The following is a 25,486-nucleotide window of genomic DNA, read 5'->3' on the forward strand; positions in this document are numbered from 1 at the left end:
GATTTTAACCAGCTGTATAAATTATTGAAGACATGTTAATTATTGTATATCACACAAAATGTTAAACTTGCCCAAGGTCATAATTCAGTAGAAAAGGGAATGAGACTTGTATATACTGTCCTGACTATACGTGGCACACTTAATTGGATAGAATCTCTACCTTGTGTGAATGGAACAAAAAATTTTTTTTTTTTTTTTTTTTTGCATTTTTCCGAAGCTGGAAACGGGGAGGCAGTCAGACAGACTCCCACATGTGCCCGACCAGGATCCACCCGGCATGCCCACCAGGGGGCGATGCTCTGCCCCTCTGGGGTGTCGCTCTGTTGCATCCAGAGCCATTCTAGCACCTGAGGCAGAGACCACAGAGCCATCCTCAGCGCCCGGGCCATCTTTGCTCCAATGGAGCCTCGGCTGCGGGAGGGGTTAGAGAGAGACAGAGAGGAAGGGGAGTGGGAGGGGTGGTGAAGCAGATGGGCGCTTCTCCTGTGTGCCCTGGCCGGGAATTGAACCTGGGACTCCTACATGCCAGGCCGATGCTCTACCACTGAGCCAACCGGCCAGAGCCTTAACCCCTAGAGTAGTGGTCACTACTAAGGACTGTCTTGAAATGCTGAAATCTAAAGAATCTTTTTTTTTCTCTAATTAAACACTTTAGTTGTAAGGATCAGCTATCATATGCACAGGAGGCAAGATGGTCTTCATAATAATTGAAAAAGTATCCCTAGAGATTTCTTCCTAGAAAAAATTATCTGCCCTCCTGGGAACTCCCAAGACCATTCTGTTTTCTCTGAAGAGCAGTCTCTGCTGCTTACTTCTAGTTCTTGTTTCTCCATAGCCATGGCTCTCACCTGGATTGTCTCCCTGACGACAGCTGGCGAGCTGACTTCATCATGTCAAACCTGTCAGTCACCCTAGACTCTTTGAGTTCCTGTGGTTCAATCAGCTAGGGCTGGTGGAATTGGGACTCATGTGGCACCCACTTCCAGAGTTACCTCTATATCAGGATTTATGGACAGGTTCCTAGTGAAGGGAGCTTATATATGGAGCAGTCATCCCAAACATATATACTGCTTTATCCTTTAAGTTTCACAAAATTCTATTGACTTTGTTTCCAGGGTGACTCCAATCATCATAAGTGTACTTATTCTTCTCATAGTTCAAAACAAAACAAAACAAAACAAAAACAATCCAAAGTTGTTCCTTACTTTAAAATAGGAATGGAAGTTTTATGGTGTTCTGATGGAAAGGTACCATTAAGGGAAAAAAATAAAATAAAATAAAGCTCGAGTCATCAATTGCGTGCATTTAGGTCCCAGACCTGATCTTATCATTGATTTCTGGACAAGTCATTTATTTTCCCTTAAAATTCAAAGGAAGAGGGGATTTTAAAATCTAGAAAGTAGAAGGGATTTAATGGGATTATTTAATCTAGCCTCTGCATTTTACTGTAAAAGACACTGACATCAAGCTTCAGGATTAAGCTGATTAAAGAGGTAGAGCCAGTGGAATATTTCTTCTAAACAAATATTTGTGATTTTTTTGTTACATCATCTCAGTAAAGCATGTAGAGGCTGACTCTGAGAATCAGAGATAATACTGTGATTTATAATGCAGCATAAAGTAGTGTCTAAATGTAAAAATATTATTTTATGATGAGAGAATGGAATGAAAACAGAAGACAGAAATCTTTCCAAAGTGTGGACAGACAGGAAACAAATTATAAATGCCCTAATTCTTGTTCTCTAAACATTTACATATAAACAAAAGATCTTGAAAATTAATCTGAACTCTATTACTGCCACAAAACTGTATCAGAAAATAGAGATTAGGACAATCCTTTTAGGACAATCCTGCTGCCAGATGGTAAGGAATATGGTTGAATGTCGACTCTGATCATAGATGACCTGGCTTCAAAGGTGGGCTCAATTAATAAAGTTGTGTAATTTAGGTAAGTTTTTTATTTATTTTTTATTTATTTTTTATTTTTTATCACTTATTAAATTGCCCTGGTTTATACTCAACAGTATGTCAAAAAAGGTTGCTGCCACCAATCTGATGCTAACAGGTCCCCAATCTGGGGTGCAAAAGCAGAAAAAACTTTAATCAAATAAATAGTTTGCAAACTGGGGAAATACAGCTTCTGGAGGAAAACAAAAATACACACCATGGAGACAAACTACAGTCCACTTTTTATAAAAAAATTACCTTCCCTAGTCCCTGATGGGTCCATTTCTAATAAAGTAAATGTTGAATCCAAATTTGCACAGTCTGATTGGTTTAAATAGCACTGCCCTGATTGGTCATTATAGAGCTGCTCTGATTAGTCAGTTAGGATGCAAATAAGGGTAACTGTACAGTTCTGATTGGATAGAGCATGTGTCAGCCCATTGGTTGACACAGGACAGCAAGAACTGCTTTATAAGGGTGGGCTCAGGCTGTGAGAGCCTAGTGCAGGAAAGAGGCTAGCAACTTAATGTGTGGCTTTCCCTGAAAAGCTAAGTGTGTAGGAGGTCTCTGCTGCAACTGTTGCTAGAGATTTTGGGTGAAATGAACTATAAGGAGTCCTTCTTGGCAAGAATAATCTTGGTATATTCTTTCGCAAGGTTTGTAGCTACTTCTTATTTTTTACCTGTAAAATACAGTAGTAACACATACTCTGTTGAGTCATTCTCAGGATTCAAACAGCCGATATTTGTGAAATTCTTAGAACAGTGTTTGGGCGCATGTATACCCACAAAATAAGTGTTACCTATCATTGTTATTACTGGCTTTTCACTGGTTTGTGGACTAAAAGTTATGCTCTTTAATAGAGAAACCTCCGTTCAAAATCCCATGGGCTTGATTAGAGCTATCACTTGGTTTAGCAAAAAATTATAGATGAAAAGGAAAGATTTTAGTGATGGCTGTATCTTTATTCTTGTTATTCTTATTTAATTCTTAAAGTGGGTATTGTTATTTGCATTTCACAGACTAGGAAACAGGTTAGAGACAGCAATTGCTTGCCAAGTACTAGAAGTTGATTCAGTAGTGGTTCATGGTACAAACTCAGTTTGAGTGCACAAAGCAGTAAATAAAGATCTTTTCCAAGTTGAGAATTCTCAGACCTGCAAAGTTCTCACTTTGCCAGAGGTCTAGGAAAAGATGGCATGTGGGCAGTAGAGGAGGAGAGGACCCACATCCCATTTCAAGCCCAGGAGCTACAGCTTGGCTCAGAGGACCTTTTCTAGAATGCTTGAGCCTCCCCACGAGGTCAGGTTTCACCCAGAGAGAGAACGCGGGCCCTGGCTTTCTGTTGGTGAGGTCAGAGAGGCCTATGCTGAGCCTCCCTCAGTGTGAACCAGGGGATCAGACTCCCTTGTGCAAGTCTGTGTTTAATTCCTTAATTTAGAAACTACACATCTGAGTAAACAGGGAAGGCCAAGCAACGGGGAACAAGGAGAAGTATGCAGGAATACGGTGCCTGCTAACGGCCCCAGTTACGGGAGCTCTTACATTTTGGCCCCAAGCGCGACACCCGCCCCCTACCCCGGAGGAGGCGTGGCCCACAGGAGCCGCCATCTTGGGCGCCTCTCTAGGCGCTCTGTTTACCACTCTATGGTCACCCCACTCCCGCCCCGCCCCTCCCTAGTCATTGTCTGGAGCAGCAGCCGCGGCCGCAGCGCCTTCTCTTTATAAGCCCGCAGTGCCCGGATGTGAATGGATTACAATGTATCTTTCAGGGAAACCTATTATTATCAATGTGACTCCACGGGGGAGTCAATGGTGATGATGATGATGAGGAGGAGGATGATGATGAGACAACTCTAAACTTGGAACAAGTTTAAGACTTTATAAGAGGAGAAGAAAAAAAAAACCACCAACAAGATTTGTTTGAGGAAAAATAACTATCCTGTATTGATTTTTTATAAACAATAAGAAAAAGTTGTTGGATTTTTTTTTTAAATGATTTCTTTTTGGGGGGTGGCAATTTTGTTGCAGTTTTATGGTGGAAAATGCAAAAACCAGAGCCAGGTGCATAATCTTGTATTCTGTGGATATCCCTGGAGCAGAACTGAATACCAGTTAAAATACTTTTTTGGGGGATACACATGTGAGATACTAAGTACTTGCAGAAGATTTTTGTTTCTCTTTTTAAAAGTCACTTACCTTGGAATATTGTGAGCATATTGTGGCCATTTAAGGTAACGTTACAATTTGCTGTCAGAGTAAAACTGTATGTAATTGAATTGAATTTTTATAATGTCGATCCCAATGTTTTATTAAAACAAAAGGAACAACCTATTAAATTATTGCCAATGAGAAGAAGTGTGTGCATGTTTGTATGTATTCGCACATATAGCAATAACAGGGTTTGTAGAATCTGTATTCTAATACACGTTAAAATCGCGTATGTTGCATATACTACTGGGTAATACTGGATATAGTACGCTTGTTATTATGAAACGATAGAATTATGAAGCTTAATTTTTATCCTGAAAAGTGATGTAAAAAAGTGTCTGTTAAGAGCAAGCAGGGCCTGTAATGGTAAATGTTGAATTAAAAACTTACAGTGCTGGCGAACGGGACTTAGCGTGCCTGGAACTCAAGTGTAAAAACAAAACAACATCCACCCTCAAAAATTGCCTTTTTTTTTGGCGAAGTTTGCAGCTATACTATTCTATGACTTTAAAGGGAGGGGAAAGAAAGTGCAATTAAGATTTCGCCCCCAACGCAAAACTATCGAAATGAAAATCTCCCCAGTAAAATGTGGCTTGGTTTATACATGGAAAAGAAAAATATTGTTCCTCTTGGCAAAGTCTTTTTGCATCACGTGTATTTGCAGCCTAGTATAAACTTGCTTTGCCGTGTGTAGATGTGTGAGTTAAAGGGAGAGTCAGAGAAAGAAAGAAGTGAGGGGATGTAAACTCGAATAAAATTCAAAGTGCCTCCGATGGTTTAAACGGGCAAAAACTGAACTGTTCTGGCTTCAGATCGTAACGGACGATCTGAGGGAAAATGAGGTGCTCGATGAATTTTCGTTTGTATGTTTTTGTGAGGCGGGGGAGGCGTTGAGATGATTTTTCCGGGGGTGCTGGGGGTGCATCCCAGCCAGCCGGACCAGAGTAAGCCGCGTCACCCCTCCAGAGCCCCCCCACCCATTTCTTTGCTGAACTTGCAATTCCGTGCGCCTCGGCGTGTTTCCCCCTCCCCCCTTCCCTCGTCCCCTCCCCTCCCCGGAGAAGAGAGTTGGTGTTAAGAGTCAGGGATCTTGGCTGTGTGTCTGCGGATCTGTAGTGGCGGCGGCGGCGGCAGCGGCGGGGAAGGAGCAGGAGCGGGCGCAGGAGGAGGAGGAGGTGGTGGTGGCGGTGGAGGCAGTGGTTAGACATGAACGCCGTCTCGGCGCCGGCGGTGCACCGAGAGCCCCTTCTCGCGCGCGGGCGGTAGGTACCGGCGCCGGCGGGGCTCGGCTGGGCTGATGCGCTGGGCGGCGCGGGCGCGGGGCTCGGGCTCCGCGGCCCCGCACGCGGCTCCGCGCCTCCGGTGCCACGGGCTCCTGGCGCTCCCAGAAGAGACACCCCTTCCCCTCCCGCTCCTCTTCCCTCCCCCTCCTCTTGGCCCCCCCGCCCCCCTGCTCGCCGGCAGTGCCACTTAGAGAGACCGATGACTTTGCCAAGGGCCTGACTTCAATTTTTACAGTCCTTTCTTTCACAAATTAGGGTGCTGGACAATTACAGGACCCGACCCTCCACTCTGCTCCCCCCCTTTCTCCGACCCTATCACCCCTCCCCCTTTGGACGTGTTTTTCACTCCAGAGACGCTCATCTTTAATTTCTTTATAGCTACTTTGAAATGCAGAGGGGAGTGGTGTGAGTGAGTGTGCGTGTGTGTGTGCGTGCGTGTGTGTGTGTGTGTGTGTGTGTGTGTGTGTGTGTGTGTGAGGGGGTGGGATGGAAGGTGGGGGGAAAGTTGAGACCGGATCGTTCTCAGTAGTTTCTCTTTTCTCTATGATCCATTCATTTCTCGCTCTACCTCCTGTTGCATAAAATGATGCGCTGAAGAGCGGCCTTTTTTTTTTCTTTCCCGGATTTGGTTTTATAGTGGATGTTACCGGTTTTGATCATCTCTTTGGAAATACAGGATCAATATCGCTTTTTTGTTGTTGTTGTTGCTACTGCTGCCTATTCCATCTTTAAAACAAAACAAAACAAAACAAAACAACTCTCCCATCCCTCCCTCCTTTCCACCTTAATCCCACCCGTCCCCACATCCCCACCCCAACCACCCCAGTCTCCAAAAATCCGATTGTGTTTTCTCCAAGGATTGGGACTGGATTTTCTGATTGCGGTTATTTCCATGTTTCTAGGTTTGTGTGATTTTGCTAAAATGCATCACCAACAGCGAATGGCTGCCTTAGGGACGGACAAAGAGCTGAGTGATTTACTGGATTTCAGTGCGGTAAGAAAGACCGGTGGAAACTAACAACAGCTGTGAAAACAAAACAAAACAAAACAAAAAACCCGAACACTTAGCTAGAAACCAATAGTAATCTAAAGGACAGAAATAGTTTCTAATTGGCTGAATCCTTGGTAAAATGAAGGTGTTTTTGATAAGTTTTAACTACAATTTTTGGTGTGATGGACGATTCAGGCTTTTTCAGAATGTAATAACTTACCTTGAATTCCCTACCCACAACTCCCCAAAATAACTGAATCTCACCCCAATGGAAAGGAAAAACAGACTCCCATAAAATGGCAAATCACGCCTAAAACTTGTCCTTATCTGAACACTGACAGGACTAATACTTTGCGCACTACTAAATTTATTTATTTATTCTGGAAATAGAAAAGAGAGAATAGGAGACCCAGTTGTCTTTTAAAGTTTTAAACTGAGGATGCTTTGGATTAGTAGAACCTGTAGTTACCTATTTACTTTTTCCTGGGATTCTGAGTACTCATCTGTGTATATTGAGTGTACATGCTTTAGAACGCTTTATTCTGGTTTTGTAAATTTGATCGTTATGAGGTCAGTGCAAAGAACTTACACACTTGTGGAGTTTTACAGCTGTACTTGGTCCTTCTCCATCCCTTTGCTTCCCTTTCCCAAACCAAGCCTGAAACATGTCAAGGGAATGAAATGATTTTTAATGTCAGATGAGTTTGTTGTACGATGCATTGGCAAAGCAAAATAAAGAGTCCACAAAACACATAAAGAAAATCCAAACCGCCTTCTAAGTGGGGCTCTTTCATGCTGCTGCTGCTGCTGCTGCTGCTACTGCTGCTGCTGCTGCTGCTGTTGCTGCTGCTCTTCTAGACCTTCTTTTGGAGAAATGGCTTTCGGAAGTTTTGCCAGGAAACATAGCTCTAGGCAGCTTTGTAGCCCCCTTTCTGCTTGCTACACTTTCTCCATTCGTTCCTTTGCTTTTTGCAGGCTCTGACCTAGGGAAGGTGGGCATTATCCACTAGATACGTGAAGAAGAAGGAAACCAATTAGGATTGAAATAAATGCTGGAGAGAGAGGGAGTGAAAGAGAGAGTGAGAGTGAGTGCGAGTGAGAGACACAGAGAGAGAGAGAGAAAGAGAGAGAGAGTGTGTGTCTTGCTTCAAATTGCTTTCATGTTAGAGACGAAATGAGAATTTAGTGCAGGTGGCACTTTTATTTTTATTTGGGTTCACATATAACAGGCAAATCCTATACGGGATGGAAATGGACATTGCCACGTTTATGGCCAAGGTTTTCAATATAAAACAAACAACTTTTTTCTTCTCCTTTGTAAAACTAGTGTTTTCTAGAGAGCTGCTGCCCAACAAACTGAATCTTGATAACATTATGGGGACTGTGTTTGTTTAAACTGTGGTAGTACTGCCTAGCACTGGCAATCTAATGAACCTGAGCGAAAAGAACAGAACAAGGAGTGGTAATGGGAGGAGAAGGGGGGCGATTGCCAATGCTGTGCCTGTTTTAGTTCTAAGTTGGATGGTGAGGTATTTTCCTAACATGAGCCCTTAGCATAAACTCTTAAGTTATATAGTGAGAGTATGAAAGATCTTTGCCGAACTCTGAAGGAACAAATGTCTTCTTTTCAACAGTAATATTTCTTTGTTTCTTTTAGATGTTTTCACCTCCTGTGAGCAGTGGGAAAAATGGACCAACTTCTTTGGCGAGTGGACATTTTACTGGCTCAAGTATGTAAATTCTTTTCTTAGTGTGTAGTTAAATGTTCTTAGCTGTTTATTCACTCATTGTATATTTTTGGCTTGGTTGAAGTGTTCTGAAAAAGTCATTGAAATTTTAGCCTGTAATGATATAGTTATTTCATTATCCATCAGTGGTATAACTTACACAAAATGTCATCTTTTGTAAAATTAAAATTAGGTCTTTTTTTTAAAAATCAAGAAACTGTCTTAGAATTCTATCATTTAATTTAAAAGACATTTTTACTACAATTGTAATCTAACATGTGAAGATGAGACCAATGTTAAAATGAGGGAAATAAATTAATGTTTCCTATTTGAAAATAGAGGAAAAATATAACTTTTATAAAAAAGGCAAAATGCCTTGTAAATACCACCAATAAAATAATAAAAAATGTAAATTTATTAAGTACTACATATAATTAACCTTTTTAAAGAAATCAGCCCTTAATTTTGCAGATGAATGTGGCGTAGTAAACCATAACTGTAAATAGAGAGCTTCTTGCTAATCTGAGAGCTAAATATGATCAGATTCATTTATATTTAAAATACCCTTTCTGACGAGTTAGCTTTTCTCCCCACTATGAATTTATGTGTGCAATGAATTTTTGCTATATTTAAAGTTGCAAATTGGGAAGAACCTCACATTTTCTAAATAAAAGGTCTTTGGGTGATGCTTAAAGAAGACATTAGTGCTGGTCACAAAGGAAACTGGGTGCGCTTTGATGGTCTGGCATCTAAGGGAGGGTTTTAATAGGGGACTCTGAAGGTCTCTTATTAAAAGTGAAAACTGAATACACAGTTCTTTAAAATGTATCTATTATCTGGTCCACTGGATTTCATATCAGAAGGGGGCATACATTGCTGCCTGCTATTCTTTAGGTTCAAGGCTTAACTCCATTTATGCTGGTTAAACAGCTGCAGTGTTTCAGTTCCGGCAGAGGAACACCACAGTGCATTAGACAGAGTGCTGTTCTTAAGTCAGGCTGGGACACGGTGACATTTTTTAGCTGTGAGATGCTAGTGGAATTGTCTGTTAACTATTGAATATAATTTCACATCTCTTCATTTTCATAGCAGTGAGAAATATGTTCACCTTTGTGATGTGTGTAATTGGTATGTTTTTATAAAATGAATGGTTTCTAAAAGTTACTCATGTCCAAATAAGTTACTTTTTCTTCTTTTGACCCCCCAAAATCTAATTTTGGTCTTTATAACTTGATTTATAAAATATGAAATGCCTCCCATAGTTATATTTTGTCTTTTGTTTTTTGGGGTTCACTTTGTTTAAAGCACTATTGACCATATGTTTGTGTTTTGTTGGCCCTGGATGGACCCTATTATATTTTCCATTTAGGGACTTAATTTTTTTTTATTTTTGTATTAGTATTATATCTTGGAATTTCTGTATTTCAAACTTTATACAACTTTGAAGTAAAGATGAATACAAATGCCTCTTCTAGGCCAATTAATTTTTCATGTTAGTATCCAAACAGTAACTAACTTTATCTCTGACAGTACTTTTCTTCATGATTTTACTTAAGAAAATGTGTATTTAGTTTGAATCTGGAAGTATATAGATTATGTCAGGAAGGTATAGAGATAGATTGCTTTCAAAGTCAGTGCAAAATACTCTCTTGCACTTTGTAAAAACTGACACATTTGGGGTAACCACAGTATGTCAGTTCAGGTGTGGCTTAAGTAAGGTGATGTAGAAGCATGAAAACTGTTACATCTAAAAAGGTAACTGGGTGTCTAGTCCTTTTACTGTGTTCACATTTACATAGAGTCCTTGCTGTGATGTTTAAGTGTTCACAGGGAGTGAAGGCTGGATAAGTATGAGTATGTACTAATACATTTTGATAAGTGATCCTGTATTGAAACTTACACAGTGCTTAAGACAACGCTGTGTGTGTGTGTCTACACACATATACATACATGCATATGTGAACCTAGACACAGACTTCATCCTTAGTGAGACAGTATCGTATTTCTAATGAAAATGCTGTGATTATTTTTAACGTGTTGAACTTTAAGCTCCATTGTACCACAGGTGTATAGGTTTCAGGCCTAAATGTTTCCTTGAAAGGTAAAAAGTGTCATGGCTATTTTGTTTGGGGTGCTGGATTGAAAATGCAAGGTATTCATCCACTGCAGTATGATTATGACTATAGTATATAGGGTGCAGGTTGGAGTGTTTATTTTTCTCATCTGTTCAAGACATATTTGAACACAGGGCTATTGGTGAAGTAAATGACTTATGTTTCCACTCAATAAGATAAATAATTTATCCACAAAGATAACGTTATTTTGAAACATAACGTAAAAAAAAAAAAATCAGGAATGCTGGCCTTTAACTGGAAGGATGGACTAGGTAACTTTGAACAGAGAAATAATTTTCTAAATTTACTCTATGTTTATATCCACTGTCCAGAGTGGACTCATGTCACTTTCATGGGTGGCTTTGCAAGTTGGGTCCAGAAAAAAAAGATCCAAGTTAGAAGTAAACTGCTCATATTTGAAAAACCAGCTCTATTTTTTCAGTGAGGCATGGTAATATTTCATGCTTAAAGTTCCAGGTAGCTTTTGATTCCATTAATGTAGGATGCTCCATCGTGATTGGCAATGTAAGAATGAAAATAAAGCGTGGCCATATTCCCTTTAACCTTCCATTTCACAAACATGGCTTTCCTACCACCTTAAGAAATGGGGAGGCTGCTCCGGAGAATGGAATGTAACCTGAGCTACAGCCTGACATTCCCAGGGAGCATTTTTCACATGAAAGGCTTTTGTCAACCCAGGAAAGGACCAGCAGTTTTTGTTTGATGTTGCAGGTGTTCAGCAGAGAGCACTAAAACAATTCAGCCATGATAGTTCAGAGCCACGATGACCTTAACGGGGAGATTGGTGGGCTCTGGAATTATTTTTAAGAAATAATTGTAACCCATATGGTAACTTATACAAAGGGATTTAATATCCGTTATATCAGTGATCTTAAAACAAACTAAAAGTATCCACATGCCTGGATAATTGGAAAATGATTCTCATTAAAATGTAGGATGGCAAAGTTACCAGGAGAAAATAAAATGCACATAGAGTATGTAATTTATTGGTTATCTGGGGCTTAATTTTCTAATGTAACAAAAATACTGTTTGTTTGGTTAACTTTGAGTTGTTTGTAAGCAAAAGATAAACATGCTAGCTTTAGCATCTTTTCAAAAAGTAGTTGTAAAGTTGGGCTACTAAAATTATCTATAATAAGAACAACTCTGGTAACATCTGTTACATGTATTTAGTCAGTCTGTGATGGATACTACTACATCTTCCTCCCTTAGTTTAAAAGTTGAGCTTTTCCCCTTATAACTGTTTAGTTTTACTTAGGTGTTCAGCATTTGTTCAAGATTGCCAAATGAATGGGTGTTGGAACAATGAAGAGCAGTAGTAAAATATGCCACATCCCTGTCCTGGTCATTTCTGAAAGAGGGAAAACATTTCTTGATGTTCATACAAGTTAGATAACCTTTATTCTCATGACACCAAATGACACATCAATTTAGTAAATTCAGTGAGAAAAAAATGAATTCAACGGGTAGTGCTGTGTCACAGAGAAAATTCAAATGGTCAGCATCCAGAATTGATTTCCATCCCTACCAGTTTGAATTCATAGTATGGCATGAAAAAAAAAATAGTTCTCCCTTTAAAGGTATTTGTTGAGTGGAGTTAATTGTGTGTGTTAAAATGGCCTTACTATTATAGTACAATTCGTAGTGGTTGTATGGCTTTTTGTAAAGAGCATGGTAATTACAAGGTTAAAAATAAGTAAAGTGGTATTAAACACATCATGGTAGAATGATGGAATTTGGGGATAGAAACCCTCAAGGCATGTACAGGCCAGGGTTTCACTGAATAGCCAAAGAGAACTGAGGCCAAGGTAAGGCATTTCTGTCCCTTCATTTGCTGTTCAGAAAAAACAAATATTGATTTGTTAATTCTGTGTAGCTCTGCAAATCCTTTATTGTAATAACATTGGTTTCACTACTTTGTTTTTCTGTAATTTGTATTGCATAATAGAGTGTCAGGATTTATGTGTTGATATTTGTGCATACAAATGCTTCTGCACGGGCATGTGACCTTTGAATACCTTTTAAGGTTTGGAGCTGAATTTGGGAGATTGATCATTCTCTTTTGCCAGATCTCCCCTGTTACTATTTGTAAGATGTTAGATTGAATAATAAGGTGTGTATGGGTATGACACTGACAGAATTAAAGTGCTTCCTAATATACCATAGGTAGGCCGTGTACCGTGTATGTATTGTAATTTTTCAGTTCTCACAAGAACCCAATGAGATGCAGAGATTACCATGCTCATTTAATAGATGAGGAAACTGAAATTCAGAGATGTTAAACAACTTGCTCTCAAGGCAGCCGGTAATGAATTAGGATTTAAACCCCTGTTGGCCTAGCTCAGTATCCTTTTCACACATGCACTCACTCAAAAACACACAATCAGACATAGCTTATTTTTTCAAGATTATATTGGGATAAGAATCGATTATTGAGACTTGGCCTGATCTTTAGAGTAGATAAGCATTTTTAAAAACATAGTTAAGATAATGATATAAACCATGCCCATTATTTTTCCTGCCTTAGCTTCTAAATAAGCTAGCCTTCTAATTTATGTTGGATTTCAATGTGACTTAGTGTGTCTCACTGTTGTTGCTATTATTATTATTATTATTATTATTAGGAAAATATAGTAGATATTTTCAAAGTGGTGCTTTTATGCAATTGACAGTCTCCATAGGTACCCATGAAAACTTTTGTTTTCAGTTATTTTTTATGTACCTAATCAACCCAAAAATTGAGGTAATGAAACCTGCTCTGTTAATATCTAAATAAATAAATAAATAAATAAATAAATATTTTCTGTCTTTAACTGTAAAAGAAATTTTGCAGTTTATTGTTAGATCTTTGAAACTTAATATCTATAAACAATAACCCTAAATTCTATCAGCATCACTAAAGTAAACAGTATTGAAGTTTTGATATGTCTGTTACCAGACATGTGCTTAAAATGTTACATTTTCTAAATTCAGAAGGAAGAAGCAATACTCTATTTGACATGACTTAAGTAAATAAAATGCATTAAACAAATGTGGGGATCCAAGATCTGTTGAGACTGAAATGCTTAACATTTTCAACAGCATCAGCAAATTATCTTTACCCTACTATTGTAATGAGGAAATCACTTAAATAACAGATGAACAGCTAAGTCACATAAACATATATAATAGAACTATGTAATGAAAGTTTATGCTGTTAATTGCTTGAATCTGTCTTAAATGCTTAGAATCATGAAGCAGTAAAGACTGTCATATAAACAGTTTTGTTTTGAGCTTAAAATTATTCCTTTTTGCTTTCATCTGCTATGATAAACAAAGTAATTTTGTAAGCTTTACAGATCAAACATTTACTACTAATGGTAAACTATATTTTATATTGGAAGTTTGCAACCTCGTCCAAGGCATAGAGTTGAGTCCTGGGGCCCCAGGCCTGTGATTTTCAATGTTTAGTATTATGATGCTATTCAGATCAGTTCCCATAAGCCAAGATAACAGATCTTAAGTTGCCTAATAAGGAACATGGTGTGTTTTGAAACGTTCTTCAGTTTACAAGTCTTGAACCAAAATGTTCTTGGCCAAACCTTTAGAATTTGTATCTATATATTCAGTGAATCAGAACTTGCACAGGCATGGCATCAAAATGAAGCTGGGTAGAAACAGGAAAAATCCCTTTTTTTCTTATTTTTTGTATTTTATGAGCTATTTTGTATGAACAGGTATACCTCCAAGTTAATTTGATAGTGCTAAGTATTAGAGAAAGTAAAGTACATCATAGTGCCTTTTTTTTTAAAGGTTACTTTTGTTATGGTTTCTTATTACTCCAAATAAGATTTTTAGAATTGACCACCAAGTTTATAAGCTTAACACATGGGTTATACATTTTCTAAATCGGAGAGCCCACTTAGGCTTAGTAATAAAGTGTGTACATGAGTTTCAGGTGGATACTTTTAAACCATATGTCTCTTAATGTTTATGAGCTAGACATAAGAGAAGTAGCAATTTAATTTTTAGAGAAGATTGGTAACACGTTGTTTTATATATATATTATATAAATCTCAGACTCAGAAATAGCAAAAGTGTTGAAAAAGGTTGTCATGTTTACTTTCATTTCAAAAATAAATAAGGCCCAGTTAATCAGCATATCAAATACCCAGGTGTGTTTAAAATCAGTTTATATGGATAAATTTTAGGGCTGTAGGAAAGTATTTTATTTCACAATTGTTCAGATAGATGCCTTTGTACTTTTGTGTGACAATTAACATTTAATGAATGACTTTCTAGACTGCCATTGGTGGTAATTACTATATATAGTTTATTAACTGCAGTTCATTGTTGGATGTGCCTGTATTGATTTGTTTTGCAAACAACCCTTCACATATTCAGCAGTATTTGTACATTACTTTTTAAAGAACCTGTATCATTTGCTGATGCTGATATCGCCTCTGCAATTTTAGCTTACACATCCTCAGGTGTTTGAATGCCTCTTTAATCAGTGATTTCAATTGAATTAAAAATACTTTTTCAGGCCCTGGCCGGTTGGCTCAGTGGTACAGCGTCGGCCTCGCGTGCAGGGGACCCGGGTTCGATTCCCGGCCAGGGCACATAGGAGAAGCGCCCATTTGCTTCCCCACCCCACCCCTCCTTCCTCTCTGTCTCTCTCTTCCCCTCCCGCAGCCAAGGCTCCATTGGAGCAAAGATGGCCTGGGCGCTGGGGATGGCTCCTTGGCCTTTGCCCCAGGCACTAGAGTGGCTCTGGTCGCGGCAGAGCATGGCCCCTGGTGGGCGTGCCGGGTGGATCCCGGTCGGGCGCATGCGGGAGTCTGACTGTCTCTCCCCGTTTCCAGCTTCAAAAGAAAAAAAAAATACTTATTCAGCTATCAAATTTTTGCACTTGGATACTTAGGAAATCCCAAAGAAACTACTCAATACTGTTTTTCAGGTAAATAATGTACGGAAATTTAGATTTACAGGAGACTTTAGAGATGCTCTATTATTTTTTAAGTAAAGAAGCAGAGTTTGGTAGGGCTAAATGTCTTTTGTCCAAATGGTACAGTTGGTTATTTGGCCATACTAGAACACAAATACAGATGTCCTGACACTCACTGGCTAGGGACCTCATGCTGCTTTAATGAAGGTTTGGATTCAATCCGTTGGTACCAACTGTGTGCTTCTTAAGAAGAGGAATACTTGTATAATCTACCATTTCTGAAAAGGGAAGAAAAATTCAGACTGTGAGATACGGACAACTGTAATCCGGCTCACTTGTCATCACGTGTTCTAATTTGGCTAAGGCAGTTGACAAATAACTGTTAAAATGTATTGTGTTATTAAAAATAACACAGTAAGACCTATGATTAAATATCAGGGCTGTAATTTAATCTCGGGGGTTCTGGTGCTGTTCATAAACCATTTGGCTTTTTTCTGTAACGGATGACGTCAGAATACAGCTTGATTGAATTATTACCGTGGGTTCCAGGAGCACCTGCCTGTGCCGCTTTGACTGCATGGCAGGTCAGCATTTCCATTACAAACTGTGTCTCTGCTCTGACATTTTTAACTTCGAACAGTGAAACTAGATCAACGGTTGGCATACAAACTTTTTAGCCCCCTGGGAAAAGACTGTTTTTCCAATAAAACAGAGAAGGTGGTGGCAAAGCCCCATTACAGAATACTTCTCAGAATGTTCTTCCTTGCTTTCATCTTCCATTAATTTAAACATTCCCTTTCAAAGTACTTAGCTGAATTGCAAGGCATCTGATTGGAAGATTTTTAATCTCAGATTTCTCAAGTCAAGTCTTAAATCTAAGCTATGGAGAGACTGCTAAACTGAGAAAAGACCTAGCTTTTATGAAGGAGGATATTGAACTGAGAGTTGTGGATACTTTAGGTTTCATATTGGGTGAAATACCGAAATGCAAGCCATAAGAAACGTACAAATTGGAGTACCTTGTCAGTGAATACTTTTATAGCCATTTAAGATGAGTAAAAATTGATAATGAATGGTTTAGAAAGGTATATTTATTTATTTATATCACTACCTGGAGATTGCTGGCATAGTTTCCATTTGCCCCTCGGGCTTCAATATGTAGGCAGTGGACATGGATTTTATTTATTTTTTATCTACTTAGCTAGTTACCTATCATAATTCTTACTGAGTTTCTACTTAATATATATTTTCAGTACTGTGTTAAAATTCCTGTTTTAGCAATTATACCACAGAGAGGATTTTTCCAGGGAGATAGGTCCTGCCCAGAAAGGGCATATATTCTGACAAGAAAGAATAGAGAACCACAATCAGTGTTGAGAAAGCAAGTGTCATTCATGTTGTGGAACTTTAGATCAATACAAACTTATTTCTTGCTAAGGGAAGTTGGTAGTGGAAGCCTCATGGACAGATCGCCTCTGACCGCTGAAGAGGGGATAGGACTTGAACGTGGGGGAACCGGCAGGAGTCCTTGACACTGAGCTAACAGAGCAGTGGGCAGAGTGGGAGAGGCTGCTCAGCTCTGCGGTGGAGCCACCTGTGGTCCAGGACCCGCGATGACTTCCAGCAGACACCTCTGTCTTGGGTGCCTTTTTCTTTCCTGGTTTTGGGATTTTTCTGGGGAGTATCAGCAAGTCACTTCCTTCTAAAAGTATATGTATGTGATGGTGGTGTGAGGATGGATATCAAGGTTTTTATATTCCCAATTTCAAACTCTTCCTATTATATTTTTCAGCAGTGAAAACTCTATTTTGATTTAAAACAAAGCTACTTTGCAAAGAATTACTTAACTGAATTCAGGAAGTCTAGAATCTTTTGCAGTGTTAAATGCTGAATAGCTGTTTGATATTGACAAGTAATAGACTTTCAAAGCCTGCATTCTAAAACTAAAAATGTTTGCAACTCTCCAGTATACTTCAAGAGGGGTTTTATAGTATACTTTAAAATATTTTTAGATTGCATAAAGATTCACCATTGTAATTTTTATTGTCACGGCCATCACCGTTGCCAATGCCACATCTTTTGGTTCAAAAGCTAGCAGAGAAATGAGGTTGTTATTATTGCCAGGTAATATATATATTCAGGAATGCATTTAGAAAACATTTTCAAGATATACTGTATTGTGATCTTGGACAAAACTTAATGTTTGTGAAAACATTATGGAGTGGTCAGATATACTTTTGGGTAAAATCTGTCATAATTATATCACAAATAGAAAAAAGACACATAATACCATTTTCTCCTTAAGTATTGATGAATTTAGATTAAGATATATCTCTCTCTTGACCTGCAAGCATTTCAGTGTGACATGTGCTTCCAGTTTCCACAAGAAGCCAAACAATCAAGCGATGGTTGAAATAGGCTTAGGATGCATTTCTTAATGAATGATTGTTTCTTACAAGGTATAAACAAGAATTTTTTGACAAAGAATATTTTAGAACCATTTCTTTAAAATGACAGTTACAAAGCTGTGTATTCCCAAAACTTTTTCTTCACTTTCAAAAACAATAGATTTATGTATTGGAATATTTTGCAACTCAGAATATTTTGAACTCAGAAAGAAATTTTGTCATCAAGTGGTAATATTACAAGATTATATAACTTCATACATAATCTAATTTTGTAATAAGAAAAAAAAGACTAAACATTATTAACTTAAATTCTTGTTCAAATAATAGTTCTTTTTTGTGTGCCTTCTTGAACATCATTGTCTCCTTACTGGTGTCCCGAACCATTGCATGCTTTTCTGTTTCTCTTGTGGGCACTGCAATTTTTCATCTAGTTGCTTTTAACCAAAAGATTATTTGTATTTTGCCACCTGAATTTCCCCTGATTTAACCTCTTATTATTCTTTAAAAAAATTTTTTTCCATTGATTTGAGAGGGAGAGAGTAAGCAAGGAGGAGGGAGAGAGAGAAAGAGAGAGAGAAAAGCATCAACACGTTGTTCCATTTAGTTGTGTACTTGTTGATTGGTTTTTATTTGTGCCCTGACCGGGAATGGAACCCGTGACCTTGGTGCACCAGGACGACACTTTATGCACTGAGGCACCCTGCCAAGACTGCCTCTTATTATTCTTCAGTTTATCTTTTCAGCCCATGTCTAACTACCTCTCTCTCATGTGGGGTGGACTGCTGCATTGCCCACTTCTGCAGGAATTAGACACTTCTTAGTAATTTGGTAGGTGAGAAATATTTTGGATAAATGAGAAATATTCTATAACTACTTTAATTAATTAATTTTACTTTAGAAATTCCATTGCTGTTAAAGACCTGATTATTTAAAGAAGGTTGAAATCTTCAGAAATGTGAAAGGAATGAATGCATATCATGTTTTTTCTTTTTTTCCAGTGTGAATACAGTTCACTAGAGTAACAATTGAAATACTAAGAATTAGTAACTTTTGTTTACTCATTCATTCATTCATTCACTCCATAATTTTTTTTTTGAGATTCAAGACAAGTTACAGTGTTAAAAGCTATGGTGATATAAAGAAGACAAAATGTCAACTTCATCAGCATTGCAATGGGGCACAATGTTGCTGTTTTTATTTAAAACTTTTATGGTAATTCAATAGGAAAGTACTTTTAGTTAATGATGTTGAAATACTGAGTTAGATTTCTTTAAAAGATACTTTTTAAATACATATAACTAAGTGCAGACTTCATAGTTTCAACTGAGACTTAGAAATCCTAGAATCTGTGTACATGTGTATTTCTATGTGAGTATAAAGGAAGGAGAATGGATTCTAAGGATTATGGAAATTGGACCTTGAAGTGTGTTATTATGAATGTACTCTCTAATTTAGTGCCAGAGATCTTTGGGAGGCATGACAATTATGGTCCTTTTTTTTTTTTGAGTAGAAATTAAAAATATGGATTTATAGCTAGCATTCATTTAATTCAAGGGGACTAGATACATAAAGGATTGGGCAAAAGTAGGTTTACAGTAGTGAGTATGCAAAACACAGTTTATTCTTGTATTATTATTTATTAATTTTTATATTGTTTTCCATACGAACAACTGTAAATTTACTTTTGCCCACCCATATATGGTTATCATTTTTATTTCCACACTTGACCGTTTTAAATATTTATTTTGAAATTTCTATACTTTTTACTTATTTACTTTTGAAACTAAATAATTATTTATTAAATCTCTACCATGTGTCAGGACCATGTGAGGTGCTGGAAATAAAATGGTGAGCAAGACACTTTTGTCCCTAAATGTATTACATGTAGGGGATACACATCAGCTGAGTTATCAACCAAAATGTCCAGTTCCACATTGAGAGGTGTGTGGCATCAGATGAATTTGCAGGGATATCTGACCAAGCCCAGCGGTCAGAAGAGGCTTCCACACTGAGGCAGGCACACTGAAACCCAAGTCTGAGACAGATGAGGGGAGTGGAGTGGGCTGGGGACGCAGGGTCCACAGAGAGAGAGCAGGTGGCACCAGTTGTGCACAGGCTGCAGCGTGGTTTGAGCTGAAGCTGGGAAGGAGGTTGGGGGCCATATCACACAAGGCTGTGCAACAGGGTGGCTTTGCAGTGTGTGTGTCCATGAGTGTGTGTGCCTGGGAATACTGGCTGCAGCTGTACCACAGACCTTTGAGGTAGGAGGTGTGGGTGGCCCAGACCAGTTGTGAGGCTTCTGCAGAAATCCAGGTGAGAGATGGGGTTTTAGCTAACTGTAGCCCCTTTTTGAAATCTATAACTTCAGTCCACTGAGGGACACTTACGTGGGCACTCACTTTATTTTCTGAAGCTTCCTATAACTTGAATACTTGAAAAATCTACTGTACTTTATACCTTATAGCAATAACTGAGACCTGATTCAGCCACCATGTGATAACCACTGTCTTTTTAGCAGCCGAGCACCATAGATGTGCCTTGTACTCTCTGAGAGAAGGGCAAGTTGACTTCTGCACTTTTGTGGTGAAAGGTGCAGAGGCGGAAGTGGGAGGCAAAGGGACTCTTCCTTCTTATTCCTGGTCTTCAGTAATTACGCACCACACCGCTTCAGCTTCCTATAGCGAATGTTCTTTTTTTTTTTTTTTTTTTTTTTGTATTTTTCTGAAGCTGGAAACGGGAGAGACAGTCAGACAGACTCCCGCATGCGCCCAACTGGGATCCACCCGGCACGCCCACCAGGGGGCGACGCTCTGCCCACCAGGGGGCGATGCTCTGCCCCTCCGGGGCATCGCTCTGTTGCGACCAGAGCCACTCTAGTGCCTGGGGCAGAGGCCAAGGAACCATCCCCAGCGCCCGGGCCATCTTTGCTCCAATGGAACCTCTGCTGCGGGAGGGGAAGAGAGAGACAGAGAGGAAGGAGAGGGGGAGGGGTGGAGAAGCAGATGGGTGCTTCTCCTGTGTGCCCTGTCCGGGAATTGAACCCGGGACTTCTGCACACCAGGCCGACGCTCTACCACTGAGCCAACCGGCCAGGGCATTATTATCAGTAAACATGATGGTTTATTTAGTTCAGCCTGTAAGCTGAATTCATTGAATGCCTGTAACCAGGTACCAGCACATCTACAACATGTCGCTGAGCCTCTTTGTTGGTGGACTTCAGGAGGGTGGTTTGATTTATATGATACTCTTTCTGAGGTGGCCCGTGGGGACAAAAAAGTCTCCATTTTTATATATCTCAGCTAAATCCTACCTTTCTCTTTTCTAATGACGGCGTCCCTCTTTCCTTCTGCCCATGCCACTCTTTCTCTGCCTTTCCTCTCCTTTCTTACCCTCTCTCATTGATCGTATTGTTTCCTATTGGGAATCACCTCTCAAACCAGTATGGTTGTAGGTTCATTTTAGTTAAAAAAAATATTGCCATCCTTGTGCTTATTTACTGTTTAAGTTGAAGAAAATATATTGTTTTCTGTCTCCTTCTCTCTCACTCTCTTTCTCATCTTTGCATGGGCCAGCTAGGTAGAACACTGGGGCAGTGCAGTGGGTAGGGCTTGGATCCTGATATCTGTGTCAGTTTGTATACATGGCTCCAGGACCCTGGAGCTCTGTGTTCCTCATCAAAAGGGTGCTGAAAGGAGAGAGGCATACATAGAACTATCTGCACTGAGCAGAAAGATTTGTAAACCCTTTGCTTTGCTGCTGGTAGTTAGGGTAACGTTGATGTAAGTGGACAATGTTCATGTGTTGTTCCTGCCTCTTGGAGAATGCCTTCAGCATCCAGGCATGCATTGGTTACTCTCAGTTAAAAAATAAAATAAAATATAATTACTTCCTTTTGGGGATGGAGAGGCGCACAGTATTCAACAGTATCTGCAATGCTTTATTTTTGGGGAAAAAAGGGCAGAATGTTATGATTGACAACCCTATGCTTGAAATATTTCATAATTAAAAGCAAAACAAAAAAGTAACAAATCGAACAAAAACTCTTCCTCTTATTTGCATTCCCTTCTGACCACAGCCCTCTGTTTCCCTCCATAGCAAGAGTTTTTATTGTTGTCTACCCTGGCTGCTTCTGTTGCCCTTCACCCCACATGCTTTTTATTTTAAGTCTAACCCCAGCCAAATATTTTAAAACATATTTTACCTTGTAATGCTTGACATATACAAAATTATACATGTAAGATATACAAATTATGAAGCTTAATAATAGAATGGAGACCTGTAGACCTGACTATTCAGTGTCAGACCCAGAGCAGTGTCAGCCTTTGCCTCTCCTTGTGGGGTCCTTCCTTATCCACTACCCCGTCATCCCTGCCAGAGGTAAACATTGTTTTTTTTTAAGTCAGTGTATGACATGCTTATGTATCTTTAAACAATAGGTTGTTTGGTTTTACCTGATGGAGGATCATAAAAATGGTGTCCTTCTTGTATTGTCTGTACTACCTGTTTTTTCACTCAGTATTACGTGTTTAAGATTTATCCATGTTGTATGTGGCCATAGTTTATTTTCACTGCTGATGAATATGCCTCAATTTATTTATGTATTTTCTAGTTAATTTGAACATCTGAATTGATGCCCCCCTTCTTTTGGAACTACACACTTCCCTGAATATCCTTTGATACAGGCTAGTTAATTTCTTGTTATTTGTAGGGTAGGTATCTCTGAGAAAAATGGCTAGGTTGTAGAGTTATGTGCATGTTCAACATGATAAGATAGTGCCAAGTTATTCTCCAAAGTTTGTTACCAATTTACACTCCCACAGGTAGCATAAAATATTACTCTGGACACACATTGTTGCCCACCTTTGGTGCTATTAAATTTATTTTAAATTTGTATTAATCTAGTTGGTATAAGATTAAAGTGTTTCTGGCTGTGGTCTTAATTTCATTTCCCTGATAATTGATGAGGTGAAACATCTTCGTATGTATTTATTTATCCTCTGTGTTTGTTCTTCTGTGGAATTTCCCCTCCCTCTCAATTTCTCCTGAATTGTTGGATTTTTTTTTACTGATTTGTGGATGTTCTTAATATATTTTTGGGTAATGATTCTTTCTGTTATACATGCTGAAATACTTTCTCTTATTTTAGGACTGGTTTTTGTACCCTCCTTATGGTATGCTTTGATGAACAAAAGACTTTAAAATTAATGTAGTCATATATTTTTTTCTTTGCCTGTTTTGTGTCATGGCTGGAAAATCCATCTCTACCCCAGGGTCATAAAGATTTTTTTTTATATGCTTCTTGTGAAAAGGATGTCATAGATTTGACTCTTACATTTAAGTTTTTAATATAATTGGGATTTTGTAGAATTGGGAAGTAAGGGGTATAATTCCATATTTCCATAAATCCCTTGATAACTATTTGTTTTAGAATCATGTATTGAAAAGTCCACCCTTAACTCTGGCTGGTTGACTCAGTGGTAGAGCATTGGCCCGGCCTGTGGAAATCTGGGTTTGATTCCTGGTCAGGGCACACAGGAGAAGTGCCCATGTGCTTCTTCCCCACCCCAACTCTTTCTTTTCCCCTCCTTCAGCCATGGCTTGAATGGTTGTAATGGTTAGAGCAAAGTTGGCCTGGGCGCTGAGGATGGCTCTATGGCCTTGCCTCAGGCGCTAAAATAGCTCAGTTGCCCAACAATAGTGCAGCAGCTCAGATAGGCAGAGCATGTCCTGGTAGGGGGTTTGCTGGGTGGAGTCTGGTTGGGGCCTTTGCGAGAGTCTGTCTCTGCCTCCCTGCCTCTCATTTAATAAAAGAAAAAAGAAAAAAAAGTCCATCTTTTTCCCAGGCATCAACAGTGCTACTTCTACAATAGTGTAAATTTCTGTGTTTGTCAGGGTTTTCATTCTGAGTACTTCACTCTAATCTGATGGTCAGTTTGTCTACCCTGGCCTCAGTTCCCTGTTATAAGTTTTATACTGCATTTTGGTATTTTGTAAGCAAAGTCTTTCCTCTTCCTTCTCTTGTTCTGTATTACACATTTTGCTTTTGGCTATTTGGGGGGGGGGGCTATGTTCTTACACAGAAACTTTAAAAATAAGCTTGTCAAGGTTTTTCATAAGCCTTTTAGGGATTTTATTGAAATTGCATGGAAGCCAGTGATCATTTTGGGGGAAATTAATACATTTTTAATAATGATTATCTCTACTCCTGTATATCTCTTATTTCTTTAGGTCTTTCTTGGTATCTCAAAATAGAGTTTTATAATTTTCTTCATGGCTTCTGCATATCTTTGATGATTGATTCTTAGCTACCTTATTTTGCTTATTATTATTGTTAATGGCATTTTCTTTTAAATTAACTATTCAATTTGTTGGTATATATGAATAACGTTGGTTTTTGTATATTGATTTTCATATTCACTCATGTTGCTAAAACTCTTATTAATTCCAAAAATGTCTTTGTATTCTCTTCAGAGTTTTCCAAGTAGGTAGTCATATCTTGTGCAAATGATGGCAACTCTGTTGTTTTTATTTTCAAACCTCTATAACCGGCCTACCCCCACCCCTGCCATTGTTCTTGCCAGGCTACCTGGGACCTCAAGCACATTGTTGTTAGACAGAAGCAGGAATTGTGGGTATCTTTGTCTTGTTTCTGATTTTCGCTGTTGATAGTGATGATGGTAGATATTTTGTTACGAAATTTTACTTCTCTATATATTTTTGCTAAGAGTTATATCATGAATGATACTGGGATATATAGAATGCTTTTTCTGTGTATATTTAAATTATGCTTTTTAAAAGTCTCCTTTAATCTGTTAATGTTGTCAGTGACACTTATATTTTTTCCTGTGTAAACTTTCTTTGCATTCTTTGGATGAAACTAATGTAATTATGATATAATTTTATTTTTCTTAAAAAAATAATACCCTGAACTGTTTTCTAATATTTTCCTTTGTACTTTGCATCATTTTTGTATCTGAGATTGGTATATAATATTACTTCTGTTACTGTCTTTGTCTAGTTATGGCTACAAAGGTTTGTTGACCTGTAAATGAATAGGGTATATTTCCACTCTGAAGAGTATATAAGGCTGAGACAGTCTGTGTCTTGAGATTAGGTAAAATTAATCTGTATAACTATCAGGGCCTTGTGGAGAATGTTTTAAACCACTGATAAGTTTTTTATAGTACTGAGAATGAGAATTTTACTTTTGTCCAGATAATTTTAAAATTATCTATCTGAATAAAATTATATATGATGTATATATTTTCCCATTTGACAGTTTTTAAATTGACTGCCATAAAGTTGTTCACGGTATTCCCTTATTAGCTTTTTAATCTTTGCTGACTGCAATTAGGTTTCATTTTTTAATACTGATTTTATTTGCATTTTCCTTGATCAAGATTGTTAGAACTTTTCTTCATTTAGTTGTTTCAAAAAAGAATCAACTTTTGGCTTTGTGGATTATGTTTTTTGGTATGTATGTTTTCTACATTAATTTCTATTTTATTATTGCTTGGTTTCTCTTTGCTTTGGGTTCATTTTGATTTTTTTCTAACTTGTTTGGTTGACCACTTTATTTGTTGTCATTCTTTTTTTGCTTTAATGTAAGAACTTATAACATGGTCTTATAATGTAAGAACAATAAAATGCCCTCCACATCTGACTCTCACTGTATTCAATTGATTGGTTTTAACATGTAATATGTTCATTATGTTTTATTTATAAGTATTTTAAAATTCCCAATATGATATCATCTTTGACCCTTGCAGTATTTATTAGTGCCTTAGAAATTTTACAAATGAATGTCATTTATTCTTTTATTATTGACATTAATGTAATTAATTTGTTGTCACAGAA

General features: G+C 38.3%; 1 protein-coding gene and 1 non-coding gene across 12 annotated transcripts in view; both read left to right on the top strand.

The window, feature by feature from the left end:
* Positions 1-3,708: 3,708 nt before the first annotated feature.
* Positions 3,709-25,486, top strand: part of TCF4 (transcription factor 4) — a 368,508-nt gene continuing 346,730 nt past the window's right edge. For 7 of the 11 annotated variants that reach the window (XM_066353365.1, XM_066353372.1, XM_066353371.1 and 4 more), the window contains exons 1-3: positions 5,297-5,420; positions 6,344-6,435; positions 8,090-8,162. In XM_066353365.1, coding sequence (XP_066209462.1) covers positions 6,364-6,435; positions 8,090-8,162 — 145 coding nt within the window. In that variant the 5' untranslated portion in view covers positions 5,297-5,420; positions 6,344-6,363. Of the gene's footprint in view, positions 4,182-4,985; positions 5,001-5,296; positions 5,421-6,343; positions 6,436-8,089; positions 8,163-25,486 lie in introns of those variants that run through there. The other 4 variants (XM_066353366.1, XM_066353369.1, XM_066353376.1 and 1 more) reach the window with 4 other exon arrangements.
* Positions 14,820-14,895, top strand: TRNAA-CGC (transfer RNA alanine (anticodon CGC)). Its single transcript has one exon. It is a non-coding gene; the product is annotated as a tRNA-Ala (tRNA).

The sequence above is a fragment of the Saccopteryx leptura genome, chromosome 11 (genome assembly GCF_036850995.1).
Source record: "Saccopteryx leptura isolate mSacLep1 chromosome 11, mSacLep1_pri_phased_curated, whole genome shotgun sequence".
NCBI classification, from domain to species: domain Eukaryota; kingdom Metazoa; phylum Chordata; class Mammalia; order Chiroptera; family Emballonuridae; genus Saccopteryx; species Saccopteryx leptura.